The sequence below is a fragment of the Eurytemora carolleeae genome, unplaced genomic scaffold, assembly GCF_000591075.1.
Source record: "Eurytemora carolleeae unplaced genomic scaffold, Eaff_2.0 scaffold98, whole genome shotgun sequence".
Taxonomy (NCBI): domain Eukaryota; kingdom Metazoa; phylum Arthropoda; class Copepoda; order Calanoida; family Temoridae; genus Eurytemora; species Eurytemora carolleeae.
In genome coordinates, this window is record NW_019396078.1 from 115,134 (window position 1) to 128,165 (window position 13,032).

General features: G+C 30.7%; 1 protein-coding gene across 2 annotated transcripts; it reads right to left on the reverse strand.

The window, feature by feature from the left end:
• Window positions 1–368: 368 nt before the first annotated feature.
• Window positions 369–7,470, reverse strand: LOC111715308 (uncharacterized). 2 transcript variants are annotated; one of them, XM_023490620.1, is made up of 12 exons: window positions 7,342–7,470; window positions 7,180–7,252; window positions 7,009–7,099; window positions 6,091–6,250; window positions 5,270–5,394; window positions 3,749–3,803; window positions 3,353–3,423; window positions 2,967–3,060; window positions 1,985–2,056; window positions 1,817–1,895; window positions 967–1,033; window positions 369–563 (listed from the first exon to the last, which is right to left on the reverse strand). In XM_023490620.1, the coding sequence occupies exons 1-12, from the start codon at window positions 7,411–7,413 to the stop codon at window positions 440–442; spliced, it is 1,083 nt and encodes a 360-aa protein (XP_023346388.1). In that variant the 5' UTR covers window positions 7,414–7,470; the 3' UTR covers window positions 369–439. The 2 variants fall into 2 exon arrangements, with proteins under 2 accessions (XP_023346388.1, XP_023346397.1); XM_023490629.1 differs by lacking the exon at window positions 1,985–2,056.
• Between the last annotated feature and the right edge of the window lie 5,562 nt (window positions 7,471–13,032).

A 13,032-nucleotide genomic window follows, 5' to 3' on the forward strand; every position in this document is an offset into this window, starting at 1 on the left:
AATCTGGATTCTGATATATTCTTTTCAATCTCTGATTTCAATAAAAGAGAAAAGATAAGATAAGAGTATCAGGAAATGAACGGAAATTGATTGGGCGCTTCATTCGTTTCAGTTTTATATAATAAATTCATTTTCTAGATATATAAATCTTACTTTTTATAAAACTTTAAAACAGGGTGTCTCTAAAAAAGTGTGTTTAAGCTTTTTGTTCTACTAAGAACCGTTTTTATGTACTAACAAATGTTCTCCTTGGTGGTATGAAGCTATGAATCAATAAAACATATTGTTCTAAAATGTAGTTTTAACCTTTAAAACAAGGCCTAATTTTAGATAATATGCTCTTTCTCTTTTACAGAGATTAAAAAAAATTCAAATATGAATTTATTTTTGTGTTTTTTACAACAGAAAAGTGGAAAATGCTTATATATATTTTTCTTAATTATTGTCTGATCTTGGTTATAACAGCAGGCCAGTATAGAATATTAAAAAGCAGAAATAGGAATAAATTGAGTAGTCCACAATAGAAGTTTACTCTTTTAGAGAGGATAGCATCAACTTTATACCTAGAATATAAACATATTAAATTATGAATAATATTAAGCAGATATGATATTAAACGGATATATTTCATCACACTGAAATATGTTTAACTCTTGTTTCTCATGATGAGGTCAGTGTTTTCTTTTCTATTAGAAGTATATTGCTTAGTTTCAGTTTTTCAAAACATGTACAATATTCAACTTGAATTTAATTTTGATAACAATTAGCCATGTGTTATGCACATTTATTGCAGTTCGTAAAAAAATATAAGAATAAAAACCTTTATCTTAATGCTTTGCCCCCTTTGCTTTCAAACTTTTCGCCCCCATTGCACCGGATATTTGGCTTTAGGGGGCTGCTATCACTCTACCCCCCCCCTCCCCTCCCCCTGTACACCCCGTTAATGCCGGATTAAAATGCTGTGACCTGAAAACTAAAACATTAAGACCCATACACAAACTGGAGTTTAATACACAGGCCATCAGGTAAACAGCTGAAAGTATTGATTAGCATTTAAAAATGTCAATATAATAATGGCTTGTATCTTTGTGCTTATCCTGTTAAAAGTCAAAATTATATACTTTCTCAATATATTTTTAAATCAATTTTTATTTTTTTCCATTTTCTGAATATTGTTACTACAAGGGATTAATTTAATGAAATCAAACTTATCAATTACAAATCTTGCATGTAATTATGATGATGATCTATTCTCAAGAAAAAAGCTCGTTCGTTCGGTTTTTTTCAGTTATTCAAAAAAAACAATTTATTTTTTCGTTTTCAGAATAATCGTCCATTTTCTTTCCATTTATTATATGAAAACTTTCGTTCAATTTAATCGTTCGTTCAGTAAGATTGTTCTTTCAATAAAATCGTTTTTTAAGTAAAAAACTATAGTTTTTTTTCAGAAATTCGATTGTTAAGTATAAAAAAGTTTTTTTCAAGTTCGTTCAAAAAACTTTTTGTTTATTAAAAATACGATAGTTTTTTCAAAAGTTTATCTAAATAATTTGTTCGTTCGAACGAACGATTTAGAAATTGTTCATTAACGGTCTGACTGATCATAAAATGGAAACGATCAATAATGATTTTAAATCGTTTATTTTTTTCGTTTGTTTAAAAATTCGTGGTTTTAAATCTCATTGAACGATCCAATTCATTCCTTCATCGTTCGTAAATTGTTCTGAAAGACCCCATTGTTGTAGACAAATTTTGTTTGTTTGCTTAAACGATGCGGCCATCTCTACCTTCTCCTACTCACAAAAAATATCCTCACCTGCAGCAGTTGGTCCTTTCCCTCCTTTAGGGGCAACTCTATTCAAACTGTTGAACTGGTTTAACAAACCAATTATGACCTTGAAAAAAACAAACCAATTATTACCTTGAAAATAACAAACCAATTATTACCTTGAAAATAACAGTACAGTTTAAGATGCATACTTACCAACATTACAAGAACAATCTTATAAGATGATCCTGACATAGGTATCACATAAGATAAGTAGCTTACAGAAACCTAAATTATTTTCCTGAATCATCTATCACGCAGAAATAACTCTTTATGTTTCTCCTATATATAATACTAGCTAAAGTGCCCGGCGTTGCCCGTGGAATTAAAAAAATAGAATTTTGAAGAAAAATATGAAAATGTTTTAGCTTCTGTTTCCCCAGGGTACAAATGGGTTCCCTTAAAAAAATCAGCCCATTTGGTCCAGCTGTTCGGACATCTACAGCTAAAATAAATAAATATATATATATATATATGTATATATATATATATACATGAGCGAAGAGCATTATTATATAGTCATACAACTAAAGAAAAATTCAACTTGAAAATTGGATATTAGCATTAATAAACCCTAAAAACTAAAACTGCTCTGAATAATTGCAATACAGTTAATAGTTATGTATCTTCTACTGTTGCACTGACCATGTTTGTCTCAAAAACTTTTTAATTGAAAAATCACAAAAATTACTAATTTCAATAATATTGGACGAGTCAGACCATACAGAAAACTTGTTCATCAAACATTAACAATAAGTGTCCATCCGACCTACAAAAAGTGTGTATCTGAAGGTCAAAAAGTGTGAATCTGACTTATTGTGCATGCGACCTACAAACTTTGAGGAACTGACCTACAAAAAGTGAGCATACGATCAACCTAAAAGGCCATTTGACACTTTGTAAAACTATATTTTATACAGGCTGCCCTTGATCTTAAAAATTAAGATGGAAGGCATACATTTAGCATGGTAGTCTTCAATAGTGGTCATTAACAGTACATTTACACATATCATGAAGAAAATACCGGATCAAGAGGTCACTGACCTCAACTTTGACATTAATTTCTTTCTTTTACTTTGTGTCCTAGAGGCTCTAGAACATACTCATGGACGGATAAAAGTTTATTTTAAAAAATTACCAAGAGAAAAGCTGGAAGATAATGAACTAGAAGAGCCTCTAGAGGACGATATTTAAGTCCAATTCTGAAACCAACCAGGGAATATGTTCTATCTCTAAATAAAACATGTTAATTATTGTTAATGTTAAGTGTTTAAACAACTAAAAAACATTTCATACAGTCTTCGTATGAAGACGACTTTAAATGTTGATTTATATAAAGCTGTTAAACAGCATGGATACACATAAACATACAAGTCAAGAGAAGCTGTCAATTAAAAAAGCGGTACTTTGATTACATGTAAACTAGAAACTCGTAAAAAGCTTGTTTAACAATATAACTTGAATAAAAAGTCGTCTTCATTGTATTGATATAACTGCCTACTAATGTATTTAATTAAGCCATACTTTAATAATAGCGAAGGAACCAGGTTATCTTTTAGTGTTGGGTAGAATGTCATGTCGTAATCACTATCAAACTAAAATATAAAATATAGAACACAACGCTTGAAAGGAATTGAGTCTTTGTCACAAATTCAGATTTCATCATTTATTCTTTTTGCAGCACAATGTACTATACCTTGGAAATTTCGAATTTTGAATTCTGTAAGATCAAATAATCTAAATTTGAAATATGAAAGGTTTACACCATCAGATTACAAAGATATATAGAGATTAATAAATTTGAGTTTAGGGCAAAGACTTATGATTCTTTTGACGCATTTTAAACTTTTCCCGTGAAAACGGATGAAATTGATATTTTTTTTAAAATATAAAATTGATAAAATTTGTTCTGTAGAATACCTGGAAAACAAACTGGTCTGTTACACGAATATCTTCACTCTGGAATACTAGTTCACTAGACAAGCCTTGAGTCTCAATAGTTTTCACAAAAAGAAAGATTTCATCGTTTTTTCTTCCTAGAATGTTACAAATCTGAAATACTTAAATGCATGTGCTTGCTGCGGTATTAGGAAAGTAACTTGTAGATTTTAAATTTTTCCAATGGTAACTAGGTGTATTATAGATTAATTAAAATAACAAATAGAACACTAGATGTCGTCTTAAACAAATTTATGTGTATTTCGTTCACAATAACCCTTAGGCAGAATCCAAAGAAGTTACGCATAGTTGGCGTAGAACAGGCTCAACTATAGTTTCAGTAGAAGTAAATATTTCCATTTATTGATAGCGCCGATTGAAGGATTTATAACTCTAATTGGATAATGAGATAGACCGAAAGATATATGTTACCGCCATACTATTTCTATTGGTTCAGAATAGGCAACAAACACATGACTAAACCCTGATTGGATCAGGCACTAATGGACTCGCCATGCAGGTGTGACTCTGCCTCTGTAGAATTACAAGACACAGAGAGAACCTGTTTTACGCCGACTACGCGTAACTTCTTTGGGTTCTGCCTCAGGGTTATTGTAAACGAATCTTTGAAAGGCGACATCTAGTTTCCTATCTGAAATTTTAATTAATCTATGTAAAGGTGTATTACAGTATTTAAAAGAAAAACTCTCACATTTTACTTCACTCTCCCTTTAACAATTGTTTTTGTTTGCGCTGCAATTATGTTTTTATAAAATAAAAATATTTAAAAGAATAATTCTCATAATCGATCTTGTGGTTTTTAAAAATGCGATTTTGGTCTGCATCTGCAGGCTGTGTTTGAGATAAGATGCTGAAATGTTGAAAGCAGGCTCATATTGTATAGTCATCTATAAAGATGAGAGAGAAAATGTTTAACTGCATAAAGCCAGAAAATAGGACAACACCATTTTTTCCTCATAATTAATATTTTGTCGTCATCACACATATGAGAAGAAGAATAATTGTAATTTGTTATGTTAACAATCAAATCATAAGTTTTTGGTGTTTTATTGGATTCCATCTAAAGTATACTTCTTCTGACCTCCAAATATTAATGACCTCCGGAGGTCAAAAATAAGAATCACTTAAAATGGATATATACGTAACAAAACGTTTGTGAATCAATATCGATAATATCATTTAGGTCATTGTTATTTAGAGGTCAAGGACTGTTGAAATACGCAGATTCTAAAAAGAATACCCATACTAGAATCAAAACACTGAAAAAACATGAGTTAATATAAAGCATGGCCCCGGCATGGTTCACTTAAATGATTTTATGTAATTTCTAAGTTATGTTTCAACGTTTTTTGGAGGCAAATTTTTTAACTTCTTACCGTTCATGTTCTGGGTTCATATGAGGTTCCACAAAACCAACCAAAAAGCATGAGACAAACAAAATATAAAGATATATATATCAGAAAATTGAAAACTAAGGCTAGCCTAGAGTCCCGTGTAGAGCTTGTAATTTTATAATTACAATTAATATTGTTGAATGGATACATATTAAAATCCATATCACAACCAAACTCAACTTCAGATTTGTAGCTGAAGGTTAGAACAGCTCCCTAAATGAGTTACAGGTAAGGATGGATCGTTTTCATTTTTTTGAAAACCGATCGTTTCGTTTTGTTAACGACGAAATGGTCGTTTTTCAAAAATATTGTTTTTTAAATTAAAAAACGAAGAAGTAGTTTTTTAATTAAGTTCGTCGTTTTTTTAACGCAGGTAAAAGTCGTTTTTAATTTTTGACGATCGTTAAAAAAAGTTTAAATTAATTGTCATAAAACTCAAATTTATAAGGGACATTTTTATGATACGTTTTTAAAAGTTGAAAACGAGTAGTTTCTTCGTTGTGGCCCACCGTTTTTTCAAAAGTAATATGATCGTTTTTAAAAACAAATTTAAAAACGAAACGTTAAACGATCGTTCTTTCGATCGTTTTTAAAAACGATTAACCCCTGCAGTTACAGGTTAGAAATACAATAGTAATATGTTGATTAGTACTACAGTGAATACCAGAAAACTCTGGAATAGGAATACGAGTTATAAGACTCAAGTTACGGCTGTAACTAGTCCAACGAACACGAAACACAGCAATTGTGCTGTGTAAGCAGACCCAGTTCACTTAATAACAGATTAACAAAGCTATTAGTAAAAATAATTGCTTTCTAACAGTATCATAAAAGCTTAATTATTACTTTAAGGTCGTCTTCCTATTCCACAGTTTTATGGTTCTCACTGTATATTAGAATTAAACTTACCTTGCCGTTAATTATCTTGCTAACGTAAATGTCGTGTTTGGTTCCCTGAACCATGTCAAGTTTATTTAAACTTCTAACATTAACAATTCTAGTTTCAGGAATTAAGAGATGTTTCTTCAAATCTGAGTCCACCTGTAGATTCGTTTCATTTGCTGTAATTCTACAAAATAAAACTTTTTTCACTTATCAAATAAAACCAAATCTGAAAGAAATCTGAAACAATGGTTATTGAATATTGTGTGATCATTAACTCTATGAACAATTTGTCTAAAATTAAGTTTACGAGCAAATGCTGCAAATTTTTTAAATTTCAAAAACGACCTTTAAGTCTTTGCTACTGTCATGATTCGTGTACAGGGTGTACAACGAAACATGACAGTTGGCGAATAGTTACAAATGTCTTCTTCCATAATTTGTTAAGTTGTTTGATACCAAAGATAATAATAACATATTGTATGGAAGTCATTTTAAAGCAAACATTTTTTCAAAGTAAATAAACTTGGCCTCCCTAAAATTAAGGGCAATGTGTTTATTCCTTTTTAAATAAACCATTTTTAAAATAAACTTAATTCTTTTATATTACACAATAAAACGTTAAATTTATCAAATTTATAGCACTGTGTTTTTTGAGCAGACATATATATGAAAACAAGGAAACTTTTTTGAACAACTCAGTGACTAGAGAGTCTATTAAACTGATCTTCGACATAGTAGATTTTTGGATATTTTTGATCGGAAATATTGACAGCACAAAAAAGGCAGGATTAGGAGTATTTTGTGAATGTTGTTTTATGAATCAAACATATAAACGTAGGTTTATCGACAAATGCCACAAATAATTTTAAAGATGAAAGACGACCTTTAAGACGTCTTTCTTCAGTCAAGTTTTGTAGTAAACCCTGTACCTCCCGGGCTTACCTTTCCTCAAACCAAGAAAATCTTGTAAACACTTCCACATTTACAGCTCTGCGTAGAATATTGATTTCGTGCAATTGAATTAGATATAATACTAAACAAAATAGGAATTATAAAAGATATTTATGATTAGTATAAAAATTCTTAATGATTAATACTAATTAATACTTTTACCAACTTTAACATAAAGAGGGCCCTCTGTAGATCTGTATGTTTTGTTTCTTAAACAAATTCCTCCAGAGCATGTCTAACAATTTAACATATTTTACATTTACATTAATTGTTGTTATTTCTAATTGAAATTGTTAATAGATTCGATGACAAAAGTGTTTTTACCTCCATTTTAAACTGCGCAGTGCAAGGCTTTATAAGGAAAAACAGAAGACAGAAGAAGGGTTTGAAATTCATTGTGTATAAATCTTAATTTTAGCAATTTAATCGAGGATTTCGGTGAAATAATTTCGCGCATTTCAAACTTTTAAACTCTTATTTTACAAACTCAAAAGAAGTGAGTTTGGGCTCAAGTGATAAGATTTTCAAATATTCTATTAGATTGTTAAATATTCTATTAGATTGTCAAATATTCTATTAAATTCAAATATTTTATTAGATTGTCAAATATGCTATAGATTCTAATTAGATTTGAAATATTCTATTTGATTGTGAAATATTCTATTAGATTGTGAAATATTCCATTAGATTGAGAAGTATTCTGTTAGATTGTCAAACATCCTATAAGATTGTAAAATATTCCATTAAACTGAGAAGTATTCTGTTAGATTGTCAAACATGCTATAAGATTGTAAAATATTCCATTAGATTGAGAAGTATTCTGTTAGATTGTCAAACATTCTATAAGATTGTAAAATATTCCATTAGATTGTGAAGTATTCTGTCAGATTGTCAAACATGCTATAAGATTGTAAAATATTCCATTAGATTGTGAAGTATTCTGTTAGATTGTCAAACATTCTATAAGATTGTAAAATATTCCATTAGATTGTGAAGTATTCTGTCAGATTGTCAAACATGCTATAAGATTGTAAAATATTCCATTAGATTGTGAAGTATTCTGTTAGATTGTCAAACATACTATAAGATTGCAAAATATTCCATTAGATTGTGAAGTATTCTGTTTGATTGTCAAATAGGCTATATGATTGTAATTAGATTTGAAATATTCTATTTGATTGTGAAATATTCTATTACATTGTGAAATTTTCTATTAGATTGTGAAATATTTTATTAGATTGTGAAATATTATATTAGATTGTGAAATATTCTACTACGATTTTCAAATATTCTATTGGATTGTCAACGATTCTATTGGATTGACAAATATTCTATTAATCCTATCTGGTGGNGATGAGATCGCTTATAACCGAATTCTCAATATCTGGCGGAGCAATGTCTCTCACATTATTTTGGGTTAGGGTAGAGGTTAAGACAATTTCTGGGCCGAGTGCTGTGGCTAGGATGGGCTAAGGGGCCGATTGCTGCTGTCTCTTAAATGCATGTTGAATAATGAGCTGTCTCTTACATTATTTAGGTTAGGTTAGGTTAAGACATCTTCTGGTGAAAGTGCTGTTGCTAAAACAGGCTATAATTACAGTTACAAAATTTAAAGAAAAATGCTAAATAAGAAGCGTGAAATAGTCAGCTAAAATCAGCATTCAAGGTTTAAGAGGCCACAGCGCTCGGCCCAGAAATTGTCTTAACCTCTACCCTAACCCAAAATAATGTGAGAGACATTGCTCCGCCAGATATTGAGAATTCGGTTATAAGCGATCTCATCAATTTTTTTGAAAAGTTGCTAATTTTTTATCTTCAACTTGCGCATTAATTGTTCATTGGAAAAAAAATAAAGACGAAATATTTAATATTTTACTACAAGGCGAAATTTACTAACGGTAAATTGAAAAAAACGAAAAATGCTGATAAAGGAACGAACGTTCCATTCTTACCTTTAGAATTAACGGCTAACTGAAATATTTGTTTTTTAACGGTTGGAACTAACCGTTAATGAAACGGCATTTTTAATCACTAAGAAACCTTCCCTGGGGTCACGCGAGGTCCCACAACAGACGAACAAAGTATATATATGTATATTTGTTATCTATAGCTGGCCAAACGGCTGGAAAAACCTGTCTGAAATTTTTCAGGAAACCCATGCATTACTTTGGTGGTAATTATGCAAAAACAAAACAAAAATTTGTTAAAATTCTATTCTTTTAAATTCCATGGGCAACGCCGTGCAGTTTAGCTAGTATATTAGAAATACCTATAGTTTCAACAAGGAAATGTTTAGCTACGCCTGAACCAAAGAATGAGCCAAAAATGTTACCAGAATTAGATACAGCTTCATCCATAAACTTTTTAAATTGTAAACTTGAATAAAAAGTTGAATAAAAATGAAAATGAACTATTTCATAACTATAAAAGCACCTATGTGAGGAGAATATTTAATCTTGATGTTCAATTTGGACACTTTTAGACTTGAGGAAATATTTTGATTCCTTAATCCAAGTGTTTCCATCCCGGGATATTTAAGAGGAATTTAATTGATCCCTATAGACCTGCATAAGATGGAGATCAATGCTTGATTTGAGATTTGCATGAAACACAAAAAATTCAACCTCTTTTAAAAGCTTGAGAATTGAGATCGGGTTAATCGATCAATTAATAAGATTAATTATAAAACCCTTATATTTAAAGGTAAGGGTTATATGGAATTTTTAAAAATTCAAAAAGTCTCTCGGAAAAATGTAAAAAATATTTTCTTGTTTGACAAGAACACAAGAACCCCTCCAACTTGTGATAGGGTTAAAGAACTGAATAGAAGAAAACTAAAGAGGAAAATGAGGACAAATTGCTTACACTAGCTCCTACTGTCCAAACTTTGTATCTTGTATTTTAAATCAAATCTTCGGAAGGAAAATCAGACAAAAATAAACTTCTAATCATGAAACAACACGAAATAAACTAAAATAAAGGACGATTATAAGTTATACAAACTTCGTCATTTTCCCATGAATATTTGAAATAGGAGAGTTATACTACAAGTTATACAATTATATTTTTTAATAATCAAACTTTTTTCAAGTCAATTTTACTAAAAAAGATATTAAAAACAAATTCTCGGGCTAGTTGATACAGTCTGAAGACTTTATAGTCTAGTCTGTAATTGTAAATTGTATATCAATGCTTTTATCCCAATACCATAATTTGTACATATATTGTTATTATTTAACGTTTAAACTAGTTTTAAATATATACCATTATTGTATTATTATTATCATTAATATAATAGAAAGAAGTTGTAATTGATTGACAAAATATCTCAGTTAAAGATTTAGTTCCAGGTCCTTAGCGAAGGGGTGGCATAGGAGCATGTGCTCTTTTTCTCAGAAGGGGGGGGGGGCAGTGGCACATTATCTCAGCCTTTTAAATACTTGTATACAATATCTGCATGTGTAGTTTAAAATTAAATTAAATTAAATGGTTTAGTGGAATAATGAAACTCCGTGAAATTGTATGGGTTCTATACTCTCTAGGTTATAAGGCGTTTTTTAGCCATTCTCTCCCTTTTTATACGCACTAGATAGAAGTAAAATTATTAGTGATCAAAGCCGATTTCATTCGAAATCCGCCCAGACCCCCTTTTTATATATACCAAACGCTCCCTTTTAAGAGCGATGCCAATGATAGTTAAATTGATTTTTTGAATAAAGTGTATAAGATAAATTTTGATGAGATCTAAAATTCAAAAATTAGAGTACTGGTGTATTTTAAAAGAGGTGAGTATAAATATGTCAGATTTTATCTGGCTTTTTAATTAAAAAGTTGAAAGATCGCAACCTCATCCCATTTATTTAAGTTTGCGGAGGAAAATCTCCAATAAAGTAAAATTGGTGTAATTTATCCTGGGTTATAGACTTTATTAGCTTCAGGTCATTAGTGAACATTTAATTAATAGGACTTGGCGCAACCAATAGATTAATTAAAATAACAGATAGGAAACTAGATGTCGTCCTTTCAAGATTTAGGGGTTTCCGTTCACAATAACACTGAGGCAGAAGGCCAAAGGAGTTACACGCAGTCGCTGTAGAGCAGGCTCTCTCTCTCTCTGTCTTGTATTTCAACGCAGCATGCGCGTAACTCCTTTGGGCGTCTGCCTCAGGGTTATTTTGAATAAAAACCTCCTAAATCTTGAAAAGTCGACATATCTGTTATTTTAATTGATCTATGGCGGAACCTATTACTATAGTCCTTCAATGTAATTAGTCAATTGATTGTATTTGCGGATTAATTCATTACAATAATTAATTATTTTGCTAAAGAATTAAATCAACTGTAGAATTTTTCAAATGACTCTCCCTTTCTAGTGGATAATTCTTGATCTTGATATCCACTGTGGTCACATTTCATTTGAGGAGTAATTAGAAGTAGAATTAAACTGGGGATATCGAATTATAGGATTATATTAATCTGCTGATTAATTGCAGATTGATTGCAATATCTAGAATGCAAGAGTTCCCATCTCCGAACATGTTCATAACAGTACCACATTTTTTGGTTATCACCGTAGTAAATAAAACTTTTCAATGAAAATAATTAGTATATTTATATTAAATATTCATTTAAGCGTATATACTGATAATTTTCTGTTTTTTTTCATTAAGTATTAAAGATCCATTCTGAAGGATTATTAATTCATAAAGTAATCTCATCTTGTACAGGGTTACCCACAAAGGATGAGACTGTAAAGACGACCTAAAGTTATTTAAATTTAACGATTTCGAAGTCAAATCAAGCCTTCTCCTTTATATATTATCTTTTTATAGATTATTTAATGATTAGGCAAAAAACGAAAAAAGGTTAAACTTCCAGGGAAAAATAAATAAAAGGAATCAGAGCTGGGAACTTTTGAATGGGATATCCTTAATCCCGATTGGTTGCTTAATTTGGGGATTAATAACAAGAGGAGAACAAGCATGATTTCACCTTAAGATTAAGAAAAAGAGGAGATCAAGCATTGATCTCAATATCCACCATTCTAAAGTTTTCAGCCCAGATAGTTTATATTCTGTACAATCGTCTCTGAAGTCTCATCCTTTGTTGGTAACCCTGTATATATAAATTATTAATTCATAACTTAATCTCATCTTGTATTCGGGGGTTTTCTCTGGGGAAAAATAAATATATTATTAGATCTTGCCAAATATGTGAAGTAAGCATTGTCTTTTAATAACCTGGGAGTCCATGTTTTGTTTATGTCCAAAAATAATATTGAAATGGCTTTCCGATAAGATCCCAAAATGTAGTGGATGGTTTTTGGTTCGACATTAATAATAAGAAAATTTAATTATAAACATTTTTTAATGAGACTGTTGACGTACTTTCGTCTCTACCTCTTTATTTATAGATAAGTATGTCCAATTCACAACGGTACCCTTAAAAGCTAAAAAAACGAAAATATCTTGAACATTATTTATCAGATAAAGGTTTCAAGGATACCAATGTGAATCGGATACGGCACTCTAAAAATGTAAGGTCATTTGACACAAAATATTTATATATCATTTTAATTTTGCGACCCACATAATTTTAATTTAGAATTATTGAGACGGCCAGAATGTACTATGTTACCTTTAAGCAAGTGTTTTCTGAATAGTAAAGTTTGAATATATTTGATGAAATATGACATATAAGAATTTGAATAAGTTACCAATCAAACTAAACGAACTCCATCTACACAGTTAATAGTTTTACATTAGAGAATAATCATCAACTGATGACACATTAGGAGGAGAGGAGAGGAGGGAGGAGGCATGGAAGGCTAAGCATGCAGAATGGGGGGGGGGGGAATGATGAGGGCATACTGCCTGGTTGCCTTGTTTTACCTTTACTGAACAAAATATCTGCTCTGACCTCTGGTTGTACACAAAAATGGTCATCTTTGTCATCCCCAACGAACTTGCAGACCCCCATGGTAAACTAGCTAGGGCATGGTTGAAAGTCCAGTGA